At 35.7% G+C, this 24,014-nt stretch overlaps 1 protein-coding gene across 2 annotated transcripts in view; it reads right to left on the bottom strand.

Moving 5' to 3' along the window:
* The window catches only part of spon1a (spondin 1a), a 48,724-nt gene that overhangs the window by 6,675 nt on the left and 18,035 nt on the right, over positions 1–24,014 (bottom strand). For both annotated transcript variants that reach the window (XM_044137056.1, XM_044137065.1), the window contains 3 exons: positions 21,482–21,630; positions 5,654–5,718; positions 2,491–2,692 (listed from right to left, as the gene is read on the bottom strand). In XM_044137056.1, the coding sequence (XP_043992991.1) occupies positions 2,491–2,692; positions 5,654–5,718; positions 21,482–21,630 (416 nt within the window). The remainder of the gene's footprint in view (positions 1–2,490; positions 2,693–5,653; positions 5,719–21,481; positions 21,631–24,014) is intronic.

Genomic DNA, 24,014 nt, shown 5'->3' with positions numbered 1-24,014 from the left:
GGAAAAAAAAAAAAAAAAAGAGAGCAGCTTTGTTTGGTTCAGTGAGAAGGAGAACGATGGGGGAAATGGTAGTGAGTGGCCACTGATTAAAAGATATAGTAAAAGTAATGACACAAAGGATAGATCTCATTACTCTGTCACAGGCCTGTGCCTTTAATGACTTTGTCCCAGATAGCCAAAGTCCCCACACTTTTTAATAGCCACAACTTCCCAATGCTCTGCTTCACTATGCATTTGTGGTTATAGGACTTCTCTAGAATGATACAGCTATGTTTTGTGGTCACCCCGCTAAGTGCGGTTGCAGCTACAGTTGACATTTTATTTAATATGAAAAAATATAAAGATAGTTGGGATGGAGGTTAATGTCACCTTATAGTACTGAGCATAACTCCTGCAATCTGAAAGCCTTGATAATTCTATAAAGGTAACTGAGAATGTAAGAGTATCCTAAATTAAAACTACATTAATGGCACCACAATCCTTTGACGAACTGCAACATCTCCCTCACAACAAACGTGTGAAAGAAAGGAAGGGTTTCAATTATTCAATTAAAAGTGGTAAATTGACATAAATGTGCACTTAATTTATCAGAATTCTGAAAACAAATATTGGTTCACACACTTTTATTTATTTTGGATCTTTTTTTTTATCTGAAAAGGGTTTATCACACATATTTTTGTATTAATCTTGCTTTAAGAAAGTTGCATCCTTACCGGTTGGTTTTCTTCTCATTGTAGGAAACATTTTTAAAATTTTTATTAGGGCTGTGGGAAGGTCAGTCGAGAAGCTTAATATAAGCATGTTTTATTTATTCCAAAACCATTTGGATATGTATCTGGGTTTATTATTCTATTCGAAAATGAAACTGTATCAACAATTCAAAAAGCCAAACGAAACTGGATTATGATTCCCAATCACAAATCAAAACTGTGTTTTGAAGGATTAAGGCACATTAACAAACATCTGCACCCAGTTTTGTTGGCTGTATGTTACATAACTGATTTTTCCTAGCAGTGAACATTTAGCTCTAAAATCTGAATGTCCGTAAAAGCTGGATCTCAGCCTATGGCAGTATCCATGAAAGGTTCCTCATAGCTGCAATGTATGATTTTTATGTTCACAAAAAATTGTTTAGCAGGCCAAAGGAATGCAGTCCAGCAGTGAAAGTGGACTGGGGGTATATATGGTGACAGGGGTAGTTAGGTACAAATCCACAGTTTCAAAAGGTAAATGACTGTAACATGGAATCTGAAGTTAGACGTAAAATGTGTCTGTGTTTTAGCAATTATTTTGTCCTTTACACCTGGATCGAAAATGACAGAAGAAAGCATCAACACAGATGTTTCTAGTTGAAGTGACTGCATCACTTTTATGGACAAATTACTCCCTCTGGAGGGCCTGAGTACTGGCAGTAAAAAGCAATATCAATGGGTCAAGCTATAATATTTAACTGCAGGTTTTCAGAACACTTGCCTTTTATTATACATGTTTCACAAAGGCATAAAACATTTGAATTTAACAATCAGGAACTAAAGGGTTTTTAGATCCAAAACTGCTGCTCAAAGTAGTGTGAGTGTGTATGGGGTAGCTAGAGTTACATGTGTCTGCCTATGAGCCCCACGGGATCAGCCAGAGGCGCACACATGTGGTCACAAAAACCGACAGACTAATCTGTTAGTGCTGACTGGAGAGTACAGCTGAAAGAACCTCAGAGTGACTTCTGTGAGGGAGGAGGAGCAGTGCTTATGGCTGTTATGGGTAGACCGGATGATGGAATGAACTGTAATTTATTTTTTTTATACCAGAAGTGAACAGACCTTTGCAAAACAACTGACTTTGAATGTGGTCGGACAGACTGATGAAGAAGTAGGTCGATATAATGACAAGGTCAAAGTCAGACTTACTCTGCGATGAGAGAGAGGAGGGAGGTTATAAGAAGGGTAAAATAAATGTGAAAATCAGTTTGAGAAAGACTGAAAAGAAAGGAAAAGTGATGGGTTTTAACCTAAGGTGAGCCACAAGTTTGATCACGAGAAAGTATTGAAAAACAAACAAAAAATTGTACCCTTTTATTTTTCTTTGGAATAATCAAAGATCATAGTTATTTGTTAAAGTGAATATAATCTCCAAGGTTGTTTGCTTATTTTTACCTGACAGTGAATAGCCAACACTTTAAGTAATAAATGCTAATATATTTGACAGTATTTCTAAGTAAATTAATCCTCATATTTTCATGGAGTGCACAGGCTATCCCTGAACAAGTGCAGCCTTTTGCACTGCAGGCTGGAAAAATAATGTGTGATCTGTAATTGTTTCAAATAATTTATGTATTATATTTGATTTGTTGCAATTTTAGAAATTACAACTAAAAAAACTTTTTTATTATTATTATTATTTTATTTTGTTTTTCATTTTGTATTCACGGTAAGACCCCTGCAGCAATACAATGCATCATTCTTGTAATTCACATAAACAAATGTTTGAACTGACCTCATACGACACACCGCTATCAGTTCCGGCATCCCATGGGATCAGATCCTGGACCACCCTCTGGGCCCAACCACACTCTTTGGTACACAGGTCCTCAGCAGACAGTCCCACGTTCCAGTCTGGACTCGGTCCCATCATGGTTAGGAAAGACATAAGGTGGCGGCTTCGGTCCACAGAGAATTCAGCCGAGGGGGCAGCGCGCCTGATTAAGAGAGTTAGCACTAAGTGAATCAGTGCAGTTTTTTAGATTTGAGTGAGGGAAAAAAAGAAGCAGCAGCTGTTAGCTGGATCCCAACAGAGAGCTGAAATAATTCCAAAGGCATTGGCGTAACAAATGTGGTGTCCCTCATGCATCCTGAGGCTATGCTGCACTGGAGCAACTAATGAGAGATGGTTGCCCCAAACAACCCAAATGATGCATTTAGTTATACCTAATGCATTTTGAAAGGTACACATTTCCTATGTTTGTCACAATAAAGATTCCCTGACAAAGACTGCTGGGGTTTTAGAAGTTCACAAACACACAAATCAAGTAAACAGATAAGACGTATTCATATAAATCAGCTTTTTTCACATAAAGGATAAATGAAAAACACAATTAAGGAAAATTCCAGCTTAAATAATAGCAGTTTTTAGAAGCACAACCTGACTTTAATATAAAAAAGGGAAAATGACCAACAGAGGTACATGAGATAAAATACATTAACTAAATCAATTAAATTAGCTCAATGGTTGTTATTTAATGTTATTTAATCAGTAACAATTAAAGTTGAGCTCATTACAGTAAATAAGAAACTAAACTCTCATGAAGACATAATATATTTAGATGCCATATTTTATGCTCCATGTACCAGACCGCATGAACTCCACTTTGTTCTGTTCCAGCACAAGAGCAAAATGCACACACACACACGCACACGCACACCCACAAGCACACACACATCTTTGGCCATCTGTCTTGCTCAATGATTGACAGCTAAACTAATTACAAGACATTTCCCAGCCAATACAAGATTAATTAGAAATGGGAAGCTTCTTGTTGAAACATAGACAATTAGACAGCCACTCCTTGGCTTTCATCATGCCCATTTAAATCCACATGACCAGCTTAGTCCTGCCCATCCATAGTCCAGTAATGATTGTCTTGGAGGATGTGAAATGGGCATTACTGCCTAGGAACACACTTCTTTTCTCCACTCTAGTGGACACGCCAGCTTTATGTCAATCTTAAAGTTAAATGATAGAAAAGTAGACAAAAACTAAGCCCTGGAACAAACAAGTCTGTAAGAAATAAGTGAGATCATTAGACAAGTGAGCCCAAATAAAACGCTTCTTAAATTTAAGACGTAATAACTTCAAAAGTTTGCTTAGACTTTTGCAGGGTGCTGATACAGAAATTAGAAACTGATATTCCTGTTTGAAAAAACACACAGCTCTTGTGAGGATGTCAAAGCTATCTTTTCTGTTTATCATTAATAAAGACTACATTAGCTGCATAATTCCTCATAATTCTAAGGACAACACACAGTCTCAGACAAGGTCACTAGTATTGACAATTCTTTATTTTAAAAGTATTTTTGCCATAGATTACGTATTACCAAAGAACTCTTTTTATGATAATTTCCAGTTATAGCACTCACTGGAAAACTTTTCTTTTTTTTTTCAAAAAGTGGAGCAGTGTTTGATGTACTACTCTGCACAGATAGGATCCACTGCTATCAACCCCAAAATGCTGAATGTTGCTCATTAAGGCTGGATTCTGTTCTTCAAACAAGATCTTTACTTTGCATTGTTGACAGCTTACTTCCTCCTTTTTAGCAGCTAATCACATATAAATCAGGGAACACCAAAGCAGTCTTTTGGTTATTAGGATGATGCCTGACATAGCAGAGTGGGAGAGAACAGGGAGTCAGCATGAGTGTCGGGAAGGCACTCAGGCTGTCAGGAAACTAGTTTAATCGTTAAAAACGGAGGAAGCTGTGGTGCACACAGAGGGTAGATAAACGAAAAAAGCTTCAGTGATGAAACTAAAGGAGGAAAATAATGTCATGATGAGAGAGACGATATGGGGCAAAAATGAAAGTGATTGTCAGAGGCAGTGCTTTCTCAAGATTGAGTTTATCACTCCACTTTGACAAATTTCTGATTTTCACAGAACTGATAAAGAAAAGAAACAGACTGGCCAGATCATTGTTGAATCAACTGTGTAGCCAAGGGAGCTGTTTCTGCACTGTATCTGCTACACAAGAATGTGCACAGATCACAGTGATAAAAATAATGTATTTAAAACTCAAATGCTTTGGACGCTGACTGATCCTATCGACTATTTGGTCAGGTATATAACTGTTAAATTTCAATCACTTTTGTATGCTGCATACGGTTCCTGTGGAAAGTTATTATTGAAAGCATATGGACCAAATCACATAGGTCACTTGTTAGCCCAGGTTTTTCTAATTGGGCTGTTTTCTTCAGATTGGAGACTGATCTGCAGCCCCCTGCAGTTGCGGAAACAACGCTGTGCTCGCATTCTCAAACTTCTCCCCACAAACTGAGTCGAAAAAGGTTTTTGTTTTTCTCATGAATAAAAAATTAAATGGCTCCTATGAACCTGGGAGAAAATTAACGTGGACCTTGAAAACCAGCGTAGCTGGCAGTTTCAAGGCTCCACAGAGTTTTTACTAATCAGCAAACTTTGGAGGCAACTTTGAAAACAACTGCAGATTTAAAAAGTGGATGTTGTAGATATTTTTGAGGGGGGAAAAAACAAACCATGCAGCCTCAATTTTACTTTTAAAAGTTAGCTTATTATACAGTTTTTCATAATAAGACCAATTCACTAAGCAGCATGCTAAAATGTTCAGTGGTTTACCCAGATTCTGTATAAATAACATACTTGTTTTAATCACCTGATTATAAGCCAGATGTCAAATATATTTTTGAGCAACACACCTCGATTGAAATCTGCATATATATCATTATTACTTTGTTTTATCAAGGTGTTAGATATTTCCAATCAAAGATATTTTATAAATAATAAGCTAAACATATCCAAAATTCTGCTGGTCAGATAGGTAGAGACAAAGAAGCTTGCAATTTTAATAAAACTTATAAAACTGGAAATAGAGTGAAAAGCAATTTACTTTCAAGACCTAATTTTACTTACACATTAAGAGGCTGCCAGGCCGGCCACTGAGCCTTCATCTTGATGACTGTCAGGACTTCATCACCCTTTGACGAGAAAGAAATACAAGCTGGGTCAAAAACAAAGAAGTTATTTTTTGAACAAAAGTGACAGCGGAGGACTGGTCAATTAATTTTTACACCTCATAAGCCGATGGTGAAGTAACACAATAGAGAAGGAGCAGAAGAGGCATCTTAGCCATTCAAATATCGTGATATGTTATTTAACAAACAAAACTGAACATTAACAGCCACCTGAAACCAGAAAGATGAAGATGGAAGATGAAAAGTCACATGTCTGGTAGATGCATGTAGAACAGTTAAAATGTGAACAGATTGTGTGGACAGTCACTGCAAAATCCCTGCAGGTGTCCCTGATATAAAGTATTCTGGAGCTTAACCATGGTTATTCAAACTGGAGTTACACCTTTCTCCAATCCAAAGAGTTCACCTAACTTTTGCTTAGTGAACCATAAATGTGTGAACAACTGAAAAATAAAGCTGTAAAATGTAGAACATATGCCAAATATAAACATAAACTATGAATTTTGTTTGTCAGTTTACAATGTTTCTATGAAGCCCCCATGGCCTCAGTCGTGATATAGGTTTAACTAGGTCAAAGTAGCAGAAGAAGACAAGTAAGAATTTTGAAAAACACCAATTGAATGAAGAAAACATTTTTTTATGCACAAAGGTCTTACAACTAGATCAAGAAAATCCCTTAAAATGAAAAGTGTTATTTTAATTCAGTAGAGGTTGTACTCCTGTGGGCGTCTGCTAGAATAAAATTTACAGGTTTGGGGGTTCCTTAAACCTATGAAGTATTTTCATTCAAACTGGATATTTCATAAAAGAAAAAGTCAAAAAAGCAAAATTCTGATGTATATACCCATTAGAACAAATAGATTAATGCATTAGGAAGTTAATAAAGCACACAAGGAAAAAAAAATCCATCACTGTTTTGTAATAAGTATTAGCTGTAATGGCTGTAATTTTACATATTTACCACCATGATAACAATATATGCAACAGATCATTAAGCTTGTACAAAAGCTAAAACTCACAAATTGAAAAAGATAGCAATGCCAGAACCATTATTTTTCATCTGTCACTTCTCTTCTTGTCTTTCTCCAAATCTTCTGCACATTTTAATGCTTTATTTTTCCTACAAATCTCAATGTAACAAGAGCCATGGTTGTGCTGGCTGCATACATTAATACTACTTCAGTCTTTTTAAAGTCTTTTAATACATTATGCTTAAATCTTGTCTACTACATTTTCTTTCAGGTATTTTTTCATTTAATCACTCAGTGTTGAATTTGATATATTTAACTGTCTAAAGTCCTACTTCTTTTTCTTGTATTCAATGGACAGATTGGCTAAACTGTTTATTTAACAAAGTTACAGTTAGTTATATTTAATAGCTATACTTACCACGATATTTGCTTTTAAGTAATAATTTACATGTCACTCATTCATTATATTGTAGAGGTTAAAACATTTTCATCACTTAAATTAATAAATTGTAAAGTGATTCATGTCTATTCTGACAAGGAGAAGAAAACGTTTTTGCCTTGTATGCACAGATGTATTTAACTGTTGTTCAATTAGGAATCAGAAACAAATTAGGTGATAAAAAATAGCTTTCGGTTCTATTGTGTTGGTGTATCTTGTAAAGTAGAACCGATGAGTCATTTTTCATTTTGCCATTGACAGCAGACAAACACCGCAGCTCAAATCATTATTTAAAATAGAATCCATCTCAATTTTGTACAACAAACGGGTCAATCATCTCGATATTGAAAGCCATTTGTCACCATCATAAAATGATTGGTTTAATTCACCTTCTGGTTTTAGTGTTGCTTTTTCATTTAGGACAGTTATCTCCTGAACTGACTCCTTCTCGACAGGAAATACAAGATGTCTTCTATTGCAAATTAAACATTCAATCACATTCCTAAAAATCACATCACCATAGATCAAAAATGACTTAGAATGAGCATATCCAGATAGGAATACAACCCATGAAATCCTTCGCAGAACTTGTGATTTTATTCCAGTTTAAACATTTTGTCTGCATAGAAATAGACATAAAAAAAAAAAAAAAACAGTTTTCACACTTTCGGTAAATATACACACCCATCAGGGACCGGAGAATGAACCTTTACATTTATGTACATTTAGTTTAAATTAGGCACAATTTTGATGCTGACCTTTTTAAATAGGAACACCATGAGCTGGAAGTGAACCTATTGTCAGAGTCCCCTGAAGCCACAAGTCCAAATCTTTCCTGCTGGGGCAGAATTGACCTGTCGTACTCCCTCACACTGAGGATGTCAGCCATGAAATTGGCTCACAGTGAGCTGAGGGTAAATTCTTTAAAGGTAATAGCCAAGTAGTGCATGGTTCTCCCTTTGGCACAGAAAACCTTAGTCAACCCTCACATATTTTCTTTTTCTGTCATTACCAGGACAACTGTGCATGGTGGTCATACTTTAGTTCCGTCAAGAATCCCTCTGACATTCACCACTCATCTGGACTTTTTAAACTGCTTGTGTCGTAGTTGTGAGGTTGCCTCAGATGCTGCCAAAACTTCATGGAGATGAATAAGACATCTGAGCTGCATTAGAACCACTAAAGCGGAATCGTTAGCTTTTCCGGACTGAAGTGTCAAGTGTAAGTCAAGTTATTCCTACAAATGTTTGATCATACTAGAGATACTAGTAAGTCATAACAAAAGTGGAGTTCATTTCATTCTGCAAGCTTGCAACTTGACCATCTCCTACCCTGTGACTGAGCTCCTACAGATGTTTATGAAAAAGTGACAGAACCGAATGGCAGTCAGGCAAATTTAGATTCTTTTTTTACATCATACAATCTTACCAATAAATTAGCTTGATCCTTTGACCTCTTTCAATTTAAAAATTATATTACAAGCTATTCACCTTACCTCCACTAAGAATCAACAGACATACGTTATTGTAAGTGGAAGACTGTTGGAAAACTTAAAATAAGAGTTTATTTTATCAAGAAACACCACAAAAAACATATTCAGACAGGGAAGGAAACTAGATTTATTTCTCATAAAAGTTGCTGGCTTTATGCTGCCAATTTGACTGCAAAGCTTACTGTGGACAGACAGAAAAAAAATCGTATAGGACTGCATCACAATTTCAAACATTTGAGAAACAAAAACAAATCTATCTTTTCTCATAGTTTGAACATGTACACAAGGAGATTTTTGGTAGCTGAGTCATTTCCAGAATATGCTTGAATCTATTAGTGAAGACACATCAAGCAGTGGAAATGGCATCATCTTGTAGGGAACAGATTCATATTGCATGAATAATTCCCATCTCATCTTGACAAGCGCAGTGAACCTTCATTTGTGATGCTTGATTTAGCATGTGTAATTCCCTGTTAGGCAAGAAACTACATTTAAACTGACATCATTGCAAATAAGAAACTGTTAGGGATAGAGATGAAGTGTTGATATGGTTAATGTTGCCCTTTTGCACTAATTACAAGTAGGGGTTTAAAATGCATATGCCCCGATTAATATGAATAAGGTTTGTTTATACAGATTTACACCACAAAATTTAGGAGATGAGCTGCAACTTTTCTATCACTGTGTCAACAATTTGTAATTCCCCTGTACAACAGCAACATGGATTTTAAAGGCACTTAGGATTTGTTAGCATCTCTTATGTTAAGTGGCAAGATGTGTGAAAAGCCTCAATATACATCAAACTTTCAAATTGATAAAATAAGAAAAATCCTCCTTTTTATTTCTATACATTTACTTGGTAAAAAAAACTGTGACACACTCAAGCATATTTGCGCTTGAAAAAATCACAAGTTACATTATTATTACAATGCTCTCATTATTTTTTACCCATATTTTCCACACTTTGGTTGTAGGACATTTCAAAACGTTTGAACTCACACAGAAAGGGATTTTGACAATTAATCTGTGCAATCTCTCTAGATTATCCTGAATTATTCATTCATTCATGCACTTTCTCCCATTCAGCTCGTGCCACAAGTTTTCTATAGGATTTAGGTTGGAGAGATGACATGGCCATGGAGAAAGGTTGATTTTATGTCTGGCTAAAAAGATTTTGTCATATGTTTTGAAAACGCGTCTTTCTAGAAGATCCAATAATGATCCATTTGTAACTGTCTGACAAAGCCCAACCTTAGTCTCATCTGAGCAAAGCACAGAGTTCATGGTAAGACATTAGAACTTGGAAAACTGCATGTTAAAACTATTGTAGGGATAATAGAACAGGAGTGGGTTTTTTTACTATCTCGGCGCCCAAGCAACTGGTTTGAATGTACATAGTGTCTATATTGGTTGCTAGAAACATTTGGTGACACAAGGATGACACTGAAGATGAAATAAAATATCTTTCCACTGTGTTCCAATATGCCTTTTCAACATACAACTGCATTATTGTAATTTTTCTAACATAACTGGCCCCTGACCTCTATGCTTTGTTGAGATCTGAGAAAAGTCCAATAATTTGATTGGTATCTTGCCTACAGCATTGTTCTTTCCAAGTGCTTTCACATGCATGGAATAATACAAAAGTACAAAACAGCTGAGATGTCATTCAGATGACTTCTTAACGACTCAGAGAGGATTTCTCTTTTTTTTTTTGCGGAGCACTCTCTGGGTGGAAAATATCGGAAAAATGGTATTATATTTTCCAAAGCCTAGAAGTAAAAGAAAATCGCAGCCGATCTGTCGCAACCATTCTAATGTGAAAACACCACCCAGCCCTCAAGCTGCTACCCCTACCAGCAGTCTTCACTGTGGAAAAGAAAAATGGCCACACACCCATATTTATGCTCACTACTATTAAACTGTTAAACATCAAATAGCCATTAGTGTAAGAAATTATTCTAACTTTGCTTTTTCAGGATTTTATTACTAGTTTGCTTTTCACCATGTCATTATGTTTGTATTGCAACAAAAGATTAAAGGCAACCAATTTGCAAATTGTCAAGCAACATAAAAGTGTAAGAGTTTGTAAAGCTAAAGCTACTCCCATGAATGTTTGACTTCTTGGGTGCTGTATTCGGAGATGGTACATGCATCCATTTAATTTTTTTAATTAATTAATACTTTTTCCTCCGTCTATAGTCGAGTCTCTTCTTTTTAGAGCTGAATTTTAATTCATTAAAATGTAAATTTTCTAGAAGCTTGCTTCAGGAAAGAGATGAAGCAGCAAGCTTCCCATTGCAAATAAAACCATATTAGCATCTTTCATGTCAGTGAAGCTCGACTGTCACTGAAGCAGAAGTAGGGAGGGGATTTCTGTGGAAATTGCTCATATTATTCACCCAGTCTCTGTGAAAAAATTATACTAATGGCCATTCCCGGTTCCTGGTGACAGAGCTGAAATGAGGAAGGAGAAAGAAACCATGAAACAGTAGCAGCAAGAATGCCTCAGCCACACTTGGGATATCAAATAAAAATCACCCACTTGTGGAATTTGTTAAAATATAACAAAATAAAAATGTACAATTAAATTTATAATGTTAACATTAAGCCGGTGTGGCATAACCAGAGATTGTGGATTACTTTCACCTTTATTTTTTACTAATACAAATTGGATAATTTTATAAAAACGTTATCAGCAAGCACAGCTATAAACTGAACAGTCACTTCATTAAATATTCCATTCTATTAGCTGGTCGGATGGCCTTTTGCTCTTAGACCTGACCAGAAATGTTTGCAGCACAGATTCACTAGGGTTTCAGAAAGACCCTAATGAGATATTAGCCCATATTTAAACAAATGTACAGATATTTTTATTTCTGAAATTAGAAAATCCCCAAAAGACATGCTATTATGATCAAGTAAACACAATAGCAGATTTTGATGATGAAAGATTTGAGGCTGGCATGGAGAGTAGAAAACTGCAGGGACAAATTAAAAATATTTAAAAAACCAAACAAACATGAGCTCAGAGTCGTTCCCAACACTTTGTCAGGTCCTGTGGTTTTGTTGGAGTTAATCCTAATCAGAGAAGACGTCGCCTGGTTGAGCTGAAGTGTAGGGACTGATACTGCTCCTGTAATCTGGAACAAACTTCCAGAAAACAGCAAAGCAGCTGAAACACTGAGTTAATTTAAATCAAGGCTAAAAACAAATTTCTTTAGAGTTGCTTTTGGTTGATAGGATTAATTCTAGTCTGGACTGAAACTTTTCAGTATTTCTCTTTATTGAAATATAATATTTTTTGGTTGTTTATTGTATTATGCAAACACTTTGAATTGCTTTGTTGCTGAAATGTATACAAATAAACTTGACTTGATTTACGACTGAGGAGAAAATGTCCCCCGTGTCATTATATCACCAGGAGCAATCTAGAGCATAGATACAAACTCTAGATTATATCTAGAGCTTGATACAAGACCGATCTATATTTTCTGTTTTTTGTGCCAAATTCTGACCGTGCCATCTGACTGTCATAGCTGAAATTGAGACTCACATAACCAGGCAATATTTCTTCAGTCTCCAGTTTCCAATTTTGGTAACCTATCTGGTTCAATGTCTGACAAATTGAAGTCTTGTTATAATCCAGGTATTCCATACACTGTGATATAATGAGTAGGTTTCTTTTAGGTATTGTTACCTTTCAATCATCTCAAACCTGTCTTCACCTCAAACATCAGCAAGTCATTTTTGTCAATAAACTGCCATTCACTGTATATTTTCTCTTTTTTGAACTGTTCTTCTGCAAATACTACAACGTCTACATGCCTAACTGCTTTGGCCCGCTGCCACGTGATTGGATGAGTCACTATTTGAGTTAATAAGCAGTGGAACAAGTGTGCCAAATGGAGTAGCTAGTTAGCAAAAGGTGGGCAGTGAATGAATTTTGAACATATCATTTTATAATAAATTGTAGTCAAACGAATCCCTGCAGCACAATCAGAAGCAATTATGTGAGTTGTTTCTGCCTGCAAGCCAAAGCCCCATTCGGTTTGAGAAAGCTATTTCCTAGGTTGAGATAGTAGCTTCTCTGATGCTGAAATCAATGTTCTGCTAAAGAATCTCTGATCTGTCTGTCCTTGCAAACACTTCACACTATTAATAGACATAGAAAATTGCTTCAAAATTCCAACTGGATGCAAGCTGGCTGTTATCAGCATGTGCTGTGAAAGGCTTACACAGCCTTCAGGTGTTAATTAAATCTCCACTGACATTCCCGTATCCTGCTCGGCAGAATGGGCTGCAGTTCAGATATTGTGTAGATGAAGTCTCTTCAATCAGACCAGTCTTGTGCAAAAATAGGAAGGAGAACATCCAATGGGCAGGGGAGACAGCGTGATGACAAAGGTAGCTAAAGGTAAAGGTAGATGGGTTTGCAAACACTGAATACTTCTCTAGAGAGCCGTGAACTGATTTGCTAACCATGGTTGTCACACTCTTAGCCCCGCAGAGAAGCCTGGATGTTACAGTCTTCCCTGGCAGATTCATTCATCAAGCAGCCTGAACCATCATACAGGCAACCAGACCAGGGTCCATGGCTAGAAGGTATTATTAGAGATGAACTAAGATAATTGTTGTTGATGACCCAGTTCAGCATGACTGTTGCTCTAAAAGTATTTTTTTCCCTCTTTCTATTATGATTCTTGCTTTACAACAATGTCGATGAGGACTTGTCATTTTATGAAAAGTCCTCATCGACTGATGATCCTAAAACTGCCCAGAAAAGAACTTTAATTTCCATGTGTTCAGAAAGCAAGGTAAGATCCTGGCAACACAAACACCTTTCCATCAGGAGAAGAAATTAGTCTAAAATCAACTAGACATTAACTGAACTCTTTTCCAGCCTCTTGCAAAACCCTATTGTAGATTAATATTAGCGAAGATAAGAATGAAAATGTTTGCTTCTGACACTTGAAAATTAATTGTTAAGTGTCTTTGGGCACAAAGACAAACATAAACCCATAAAATACAAACTTAGTTTCATTTTTGTACACTTAGCTTCTTTTTTTAAGCAAAGCATTTAAAAAGAGGAGAGATCCCTAATAGGACACGGCAAAAGCCTTATGACTTTCAAAGCCAGTGAAAGGTTCTGTTAAGATAAAAAAAATGAAGATGCTTCTGTAATATGATTTCATCCGACAGTGGTTCTCAGAAATAATAAATATAATTCACTTTTAATATCTCTGGAAAAAAAAAAAACTGCCCTCATCTCACATATGAGCCAGAAGTCAACTCTAAGACCAAAAGAAACTTGCTCACAAGTGGCAAAAGGAGAAAAAAATATTAGAAATCAGTAACATAGGAAAACTGAAATGCGGTGCAACTTTTTCTGGAAATATATTTTACATACTGAATATAGTGTATAATCCTATACACATGATATTGTACAATTTGGTGTATTTTGATTTCAATCACACTTTTAGTCTTAAAATAAAATGGTTTGGTCCCTCAACCACGCTTCAGTCTCTTACAAAAAATATACATGTATGCAGCCCTTACTCATTTAGAAATAAAAAAATAATAATTTTGATTAATAAATTAACTAAATTATTATTTTTTCATTATTTAATGAAATAATAAAATACTTAATAAAATAAAATGTTCTTATGTTCTTGTAGGTTTGGAGAATGTGTCAGGACCTCACTTGTTGGACGGTGGAGATTCAGGATTTCATTTTTCTCCCTCTTTACCATTTCAGCACCTGATGTGTTTATGGTGGAAGGTCACATTTGGATTGTGCTGTGAAACAAATAATGATGTGATGGGGGCTCCACAACAAGGTGATTGGTTCCAGTCACTGTACTATAATATAAATTGCATTTTTTTCTGCAATGCTCTGCGTAGACATATGACATTTTTATATCTATGAATATACTATCATGTGTACAGCAGTGATTGGCAAAAACAAGTATGGATGCCAGTGATTCATATATAAGATAATGAAAGGATACAAGATATCAGATGTTGCAGTGGGTTTTAAAAGTATATTACAGAGTTTTTACTTCCTGCAAGAGGAAGCTAAATTTACATCTCTTTGTTGTCAAGAGGAGGTCTGTAAACTATGTCCTGGCTTGTATTTAACTCTTTAATTTATGTCTTCAAATAGACATTTCTGTCAAACTGTCATTTAGGTTGGAAAGCTGACAGAATTTGTTATGACATTACCACTGCATAAACTTAGGTTCAAATGAATGGGCATTTTCCTCACTCCTCAATAGGATGCTTCCAGCACTGTGACCTTTAATATGTGGAGCACTGTGATCTGTTTCAGCTGTGAGCATTTACTGCAGCAACAAACATGAGTTTGTGACCAAAAAATATATATCCAATAAATACTGCCTTCTAAAAGTGTGAGGTTATTGTTACACAGACACTGATTAGTCATAATATTTTTGATTGACTACCAAATAGTATGAGGAACATAATAAAGCTAAGTAACTAAAAATAGGGTAAAACAGGGAAAAAATTAGGAAATCAAAGAAAACATTTTGAATAAAGATTTGGCCATACATTTGTTTGTATAGACACATGTATGGTAATCCTGGTAATCCTGGTTTGCACCAATTTTGAGCAAATAGTTTTGTGAATGTGTTCCACTGAGAATATTTACAACAGTGAGCTAACTTCAATCTATGGCTAGCCAGCTTCATTTTGCATTATTTCTTATGTAAAATTCCTGAACATCTGCACCGGCAAGTAGTCAAGATGGTACTTTCCAATGTTCTTTACACTGGACTAAACCTAACTTTATTTTCTTATAGTTTTAGTGATGCTCTGCAGCATCAACCACAAAAGCATAGGAAATAGTTGTGCTCATGATAACTATGTTTAAGTAATTTAAAATTTTGTATGGTCTTGTGTTTTTTCTTACTCGTTCTCCTACTTTGTACGTTCTTCTCTTTTTTACTTTATACAGACAATAAAAGAACGAATAAAATTCAGATAATGTAGAGAAATTTTTTCTTTATATGTATTAAGGAAGAGCACAAGATGATGGCATCTAGTAAGATAGCAGACAGCACTGTTTATAAAAGTAAGTGGTTATTTTTTTTGTTCTTATCTGTAAGGATATTTGATGGCTTAGAGCAGTGATCTGCCAGTTTTTATAACAACTAAAAAGTCACAACAAGATTTCTACTAAATAGTTATGTGTGGCAAATTTCTGTGTCATCTAATCTTCACAACAAAGTCAAAAAACAGCATTAAATGGTCAAAACAAGAAAATGTTTAGGAGTTCTCAAAACATAAGACCGGGCCATTTTTAAAAACCAACTAATGAGCCAAAGAGTAAAAATGTAAAATACAGAAGTGTGTGTTTGTGTGTATTCTCAGGAACTATTTGAACCACATTTCCTCTTGTAACATAAAAGAGACTGAATTTCATTGATGTTTCATACATGCTTTCAGGCTATGCAGCATATAGTCCTCTCCTTAAACCAGCAGCGGTGCAAAAATAATTAGTTGGTCAAGAACGTTAATGAACTGTGAGAGTTAAAAATATAAATTCTGAATGGCAACAAGGTGAGCAGCAGGTCGATTTCAAATAGTGTGATGAGAGACTGAGGTTTCTCATTTCACTATGATGAAATGAGAAATCTCTTGAAGAACATGAAATGGCTCAAAGTCAGTGCAAGTTCCTTAGTTTCCATCTAACAGATGTTTATATAAGGCGGGAGAAAACTATTTCCCTCTTATGAGCAAAATCCTTTATACCAAAACGTATTAAAACAGTGTGAGGTTGAAAGAATTTCCGTAACGTGCCTTTTGTTTATACTACTTTCATTCACCTGAAAACAACAGATTTGTACTGTAAAAACAGAGCTGGTAAAAATGTAACTTTTTAACATAAAAACATAAATTAGATTAGATTCCACTCCTAGTCTATCACTGATTGGAATCTATAATCCAAAATAACATTATAGTCACCAACATTGTCCTGTGGGTGTAAAACAAGCCAAGATAATCAACACCTCTACCTTCATGCTAGACAGTCAGTACAAGGGGTCTGTTCTTTTTGTGATCCTAGAATCATTGCTTCACTGAGAACTTAAATAACTGGCTTTAGTACTTGTCTGATCGAGTGAGTTTTGCTTTGTCCAGTTTAACTTTATAAAACTGACATGTCGTTTTTAGAGAGAACATCTTTCTCCTGGCTGCATGCCATACGTATTCCATTTAATCTATTTTTTCATTTTATGATCTTTAACATTTGAATGCTAAACCAAGGTAGTTACAGTTTGAGATGTGGATGAGGAGATCTCTTTTGTCGTCATATTTAAAATCAGCAGATAATTGTACAGAATTGCAATGCTGCTGCAAAAAAAATAAAAAACTTGTTCAAAAATGTACTCAGAACTATTTATAGATCTATCTGAAATAGCAATGTTAAAAATTAGAATTAAGCAAAACACACGACAATTACGTTTCAGAGCAACAATGTGAATTAATTCCACGTGTATAAGCTGAAACACACATATCTACCTGTTTACTCAGAGTTAAATACTCAATGTAATCTTTTATTAGTAGTTTTCTGTTTGTGCTAATTGTTGTTCTCCTATTTAAATATGGCTAAAATAATCAGGCTAATACTAACTGAGCTACACAAAAAGAACAGAATTACTAATTTCCCTCATGTTATTCTGGTATTTACATATAGTTCAACTTTTATCAGACTTTGAAAGAAAAAAAAAAGCATAGGGCTCACAGCTGTATTACCGGGCATCCATATGTATTTCCTGCCTTTAATCTGCCATTTTGGCTATGACCTGAGGAGGTTTGGTTGTGCTCTCTAGTGCAGCTGTGCAGCTCATGATATTAGAGGATTCTGTGTAATAATGAAAAACACCCCACGCTGCGAGAGGAAATAGGAGATTTCATAATCCGTCTGAGGCCTTGGCCCTGGTTGCTCGTCCATGGAGGGAGTCTCATTAAACTTCTCATTAGTGACACACTGAGCTTCTGTAATGACTAAATGCATATATAAATCACCTCAAACATGAATCGAGGGACGGCAACAATGAGCTCTGGCTGCATCCCGGTGCTGCCTACTACACTGATAAGAGCAATTGTATATGAAAAATGGAATAATATTGGACATCTGTTTACTCTGCAAAGCCTTTTCAAAAAAATAGATGTATTTCCTATTAACTTTGACGGCTAACCTACTCAAACTGTAGGCATGTTTTTTTTCAAAGTCTTCCGACATTTAAAAAAAATCTTTCCTCTGCTTACAATTCAAATAAAAGCGTCATTTTTTAAAATATGAATGGTCACTTTATGATTCTTCTTATAAAGAAATCTGAAAAAGAAAAAAAAGGTGTTCTAATTAATTGTCTGTTTTATGACTTAGCACATAAGTCATAAAACTAAATGACTGAATTGTCAGACATGAGATTAACTTAGTCTAAAAATTTTGTTTGGTCGACATAATATAGACATCATAAATCTATCCTGCTAAATCAAATATTTTTTCTTCCTATTATGATACAAATACATTTCAAGACAATGTATGTATAGATGTCCCTATATACGCAATGTAATAAACCTCCAATTCTACAAATATATTGAACCTTGGACATGTATATTTTTTTCTACGACACATCTGATGGAGTCACAGCAAGACAAATTGCCAAGAACACCCTGATCCCAGGTCTTAAAGGATGACAAATCCAAACACAAAATAAACCCATCACACTCTGCATAGACATAGGGAGCATTAAAAAAAGGCTGTGCTTGTAAGGGTGTGTGACAGCATGTTTGTGTGGTCTGCATGCCTGCTTGGCTTTACAAATGAAACTTTGTATGAACACTCAACGATCAGTGCACCCTGTGGCTGGAGAGAAGCTGGGCTATGAATATCAATTTTGCATTCATCACTAGCTGCTCCCCTTGACGCCTTTGCAAAGCGAGTCATCTTTCTGTTTGTGTCAGCACTTCCTAAGCAGCGCTGCACGGCTCAAAGCAGGGACACTCTTTTGCCCAGTCTTCTTACCGCAAGGACAAGGACTGTGCTTTCTGAATCAGAAAAAGTAGATAAAGTGAACATGCAAGATGCTTGTTTTAGGAAATATAATTATCCATTTTTAGACAAATGTAAAGAAACTATAAACATGTTTTCAACAAAACTCATGTTAACGGATTCCAAAAAGGTTAAAGTTCTTTAAAGCTTTTTTTTTATCATTTAAAAAGAACAGGCAGGGGAAACACTGAACTTGAAATCAGTAATATGACAATGAAAATGTAATTTATTATTGATTAATCTTAATTTACTGGTGGGAAGCTACCACAGTGCCATGTATGTTAGGATTTTTTTCTCTCTTATTAAACACCTTCATTTAAAACCGGTATTCTGTGTTTACTTGTGTTGTCTTTGACTACTATAATTGTCTTCAAACGGTGACAAACATGCAAAAAAAGTTAATTAGGAGGGGCAAACAATTTTCACACCTATTCAAATGCCATGCTGACTTTTTGTGGGGTTGTTTCTTCTTGTAGGAACATATTGAATTCCTCTGACACCAATCTAAGCATTAATGGAAATTTTTAAAAACTTATAGTTTGTGAACTACTACAAGTTCACAAACACTGGAGATATTTGTAGAGGAATTCATAAGGGCCTTTTGTGCTAAAATACACTACTTTCCAGTGTTATTACCAACTTGTTTAATTTCTTTTTTTCTCTCATAATTAAGTATCAACTGGCCATCTGGAAATGTAATTTAATGAACAATTAGTCAGGAAGTGTGGACTCTGTTCAAAGATAATTTTAGTGCTTTTACTAATAAGCATCCCCCAGTCAAGAATCAACATGTAAGAAAATCGCATCAGTGCCTGGTTCCCCCAAGATCGATCTTCTCTATTACAGATGAAACCTTTCTTGTGCCGGTTACAGAGTACAAGCACTTTTATTCACAGTTCATTGTCCTTCATCACATTAACACGCTTCAAACTAAGGTCAAAGCAAAACTTGGCTTCCTGTACAGAAACCACTCATCTTTTACATTCTCAGCTAAAAGAGCCATTATTGAAATATGTACTCTTTCATTATTCAATTATGATGACATAATTTATGCCCACGCTTGCAAAAGGAGTCATCCAAAAATTGGATACAATCTATTATTCTCCCATCCGATTTATTAGCAGTGACCCTTTTAAAACACACCACTCACTGTTGTACGCTCAGGTTAATTGACCTTCATTGCTGTCTCGTTGTAACATTCACTGTCTCCTGTTCATTTATAAAACTCTACTGGGACTTTCACCTACTTTTTAAAATCAGCTACTGCAGAAGATTCCTCCTCAAGATACAAGATACATTCCATCCAACGTATTAAAGTGAAAATCCTTAAATGGTTTTTTTTGGCCATTTGACTTTCTGTTTTGCGACTGCAATGATTCAAACTTTTATCAAAATATACTACGTCTTGACACTTTGATTTAATTTTCTGCTTTGAAAGATGGACTAAATTACTTTTTCAAGGAGTTATTTAATTGTTTTGCAGAATGAGCACATTGTCCTTTGCATGTATGCAAACATTGGTATCCTCCCCCCCTGGCTTCCCTTTTAGGTGTTCTTTCAGGCTAACATTGTAAATGAGAAATTGTTCTTAATGTTTTGCCAGTTGAAGCAAAGGTTTTTGACCAGTGCCCCCAGTTACCCTATAACTATTCCCCAAATTAATCAGACAGCAAATTATGGCTTCAGTAAGTCCACTGCAATTTCACTCTCATTTCAAAGGTTAGAGGTAACTTGTATAATGAATGTAGGCTTAGAGTTCAAGCTAAATATAAAAGAGTGCATAAACAGCAGCAGGGAAATAGAAACCAACCAAGAAATTCACAGATTTTGCCGTGCTTTCATTATGTACTTTAGGTCTTTAGCATCAGCAAGAATAAAATCTTATCTATCTTATTTTAAGACAATGTGAGTAACTCATGAAGAAAAAGGAAAAAGAAAGATATGCCAAACTATTAGCAGGGATAATATAGACAGGGTAAGAAGTATGTGAAGGATGAGAGGTGGAAGTCCAGATCTTTAATAAAACCAAATACATTTTTTGTGTGTTTTCGAATCCATGGCACCTCACAATTTCATACTAAATCTATCTTATAAAATATTAATCCAGCATTTAGAATTTTTAGGGCTCACTTTAATAGTTTTTTTTTATCTGATTTTCATGTAGAATATTTTACTCTCCAAAGCAGATCCAAAAGAGGTGGTAGCGATCCATATCCTACTACTACTACTGTATTTATAAAGCACTTTAAAACAACAATAGCTGTGACAAAGTGCTGTTCAGATAATAATCGATAAACATTCAAAATGTGGAAAGTACAGAAAACAACAATAGAAACAATAAGATGTGATAACAGAGGTAAGAGCACAGGTCTGAACACGTGTTAAAAGCCAAATAATAAAAATGTTTCTTAAAATGAGTTTGAAAACTGGACAATGAAGGGGCACCTCTATATGTCATGGCTAATCGTTCCATAATTTGGGAGCTGCAAGAGTAAAAGCTTCAGGTTCGACCGTGGTACCCCTAAGAGCAGCTGATCAGCTGGAGAGTAGGGGTTAAGCAGCTCAGAGAGATACGATGGGACAAGACCATGTAAACTTTTAAAAATATATAAGATAATCTTAAAATCTTCTATTTAAGTTTAAATAGAAGATCTATAGCTAAGATAACATAGATGCTTGTACTAACTCATAAGACAGGATGGGACACTAATCAGTGAAAAGTGAACTCATAGGGTTTATTTAGCACTTTTACAAGACAGTCTCCTCTACAAACATATAATTCTTACCTTTTGTCTGATCTCTTCCTCCATTTTGACTGGTGAGCCCAACTCAGCTACCTGTTTAACTCCTTTGCTTGCTAAGCCACCAAATTCCCAGAGAACATAATTCTTTGAGTGGGAGGCACCGATGATGGCTGACCAGTGATTGGTGCGACCTGTAGAGTCAGACAGTAAAATATCTCATTACCTGGATTTCTCAACCATTTTTTTTTTACATTATCTTAATTTTTTCTCTTCCATCGCAAATTACTTTAGGATTTGCAAAAGTAAAAAATGCCTCTTTTACTTTTAATTGACAGACCAAACATCTCATTCTGAAAGAAAGAAAAATGTTTGCTGCAATTCGCAATTTTCCAGGAGCCATTTGTTCCAATCAAAAAATACTTCATTTTTAACCTCCTGCAGTTACATAATAAGTGTCACTCATGCCTCTGATTGTCTTTTATCCAGGACAAAAGTATGTCGGCTTGAGAAACTGTTAAATGTTGGTTTTAGGATCTGTACATACAGGCGTAGAGATTGTGCAGCTGTGCTGGTATCAATACTAAGAAACAGTTCGTATTGACAGGATTATTATGACAACATTGGAATCTAAAAATCAGCTGCACCTTCTAAACCAGAACTTCAGAAGACGTGGAGTATCGGTTACCATCTAAGGATTTATTGACATCTTTTTGATGTTTACGGGTAAGTTTTGCATCATCCCTGCAGTCTCTGGGATTGAAAAGCAGCCACAACTTTATTGCCCAATGCTTTTACGTTCTTTCATCATGCACTCTGCTTTCCTATTATGGCCTTTCCATATATGTGACATGCATGCTCTTTAACTGCTGCAACATCAAGCACTGGCTTGAGTGTGTGAATATAAATGTAGGGGATTTAATTCACACAAGACTGTAGGCTAGGGGGGCAGATCAAAGAAGAAATACTGGCTGAGCTAGGTTTCCTTGGATTCATGTAAGAAATCAAACAAGAAAGTTACTAAAGTCCAACACTTAATTCAAAAGAATACATTTAAATTATTAAAGGTAATGACATAATAAAAACAAACCAAAACAGTACCTGAATGACTAGCACCTGAGCAGTTGATGACAAAAACAAACTTTAATGTTTGTTGTGAAAATAATGTTAACAAGGTAGTTGATCTAATGGATTTTCTGGTTAAAATGAAAATGTACAAAAATGAAAAACTTTTATTTAGTTTTCTGAACAGCAAAATATTTTTGGTTTTGTATGTTCAAATCCTTGTAAAATAATTCAAATCTACTTCTATTTACAGAGTAACCAAGTGCTGCCCTCAGCAGAAGATTAAAAGTAGGTTGTTTTGTTTTATTATCATTTTAGTAACGTGTTTCCTCTGACTGCAACTAGTGACATTTCAGAGCAGCCTAGACAGATTCCTACCCTGGATATTTTTGAAAACTCTCTGGAGAGAGCTAAAGATTAAAGTGATGGTTATGTGTCCCTTTAGCCCCAAAGACATTGAACTCATTCCAAAGATAAATCCACAAAATACCAGTATAATCAGGCAAAAATCTAGTCAGCAATTATATGACGGGTTGAACTGCTAAAATGACAATCAAGATTTTTCCAGTGATTATTGAGAAGGACATATCTGTCTTATCACCTATCATAAACAGAGCTCTTGGATGAAAGAAAAATAATTTTGAATCTAAATCTGAAAGTGATACAATTCATTGTGAGGTTAACTGTGGTTAAGTTGGAGGTGGCTATGGCTTGGCTAATAAAAAGGTGGCCTGTTTTTGATCTACTTGTACATGTCAAAAAAATTTATACTGCATGAAAGTCCAACATTTTCTGTAAGTCATCTCAGAAAGAAAAAAGGCTTCCACATTAAGGTGCACTGTGCATATTCTTTACACTTTCTGTGGAAAGTCGTATATTGATTTCATACATTTCCCATGACAAATTTGTTAATTTCCACACTCCAAATGGATACTAGCAAGTTTGATGAACTGGGTGCCTAGCCCTATTTATTCTCCACCCGGGCAGCCTCATCCTTATCACCTTGGTAGCACATACTAAACAGTTTGATGTGAACACAGTTTCCTGCCAAGCATCTTACTGTGTGACACTGAGTACAAATACCCGCCTGTAAACATGTTCAATTAAGCAGACGTGTCCGGCAGGCGTCAGCTTTAAGTGCAAACTGAGTCCGCTTTGAGCACTCTTGGTCACTGGGCAACATAATCATGGGGAAGACTGCTGACTTGACAAGAGAGAGAGAAAAATTCCTCTTGCAACAAAAAATGCTAATTCAAGGTCAGGGGTTGGGAAAGAAAAGGTGCCAGAATGGCCATGAGTCTGTGTTTGGTACCACCGAATAACACTGTCTAGTGCAATATGTGCAGTGTGATAATAACTACCAAGGAAATGACTTTGTGCAAGGAGAAATCAATCTGTAGAGCCCCAAGAGTCAGGATGAAACAGAAGCCACACAGCTTGCCCTCTCCTCCACTACGTTGATCCATCTATGAACTGTGTGAGTGTGTGAGTGCACGCATACACGTGTGAGAGA

This window comes from Gambusia affinis, linkage group LG02 (genome assembly GCF_019740435.1).
Source record: "Gambusia affinis linkage group LG02, SWU_Gaff_1.0, whole genome shotgun sequence".
In the NCBI taxonomy this organism is placed as follows: Eukaryota; Metazoa; Chordata; class Actinopteri; order Cyprinodontiformes; family Poeciliidae; genus Gambusia; species Gambusia affinis.
Note: the sequence above shows the minus strand (reverse complement) of the source record. Positions and strands in the feature narration are given on the sequence as shown.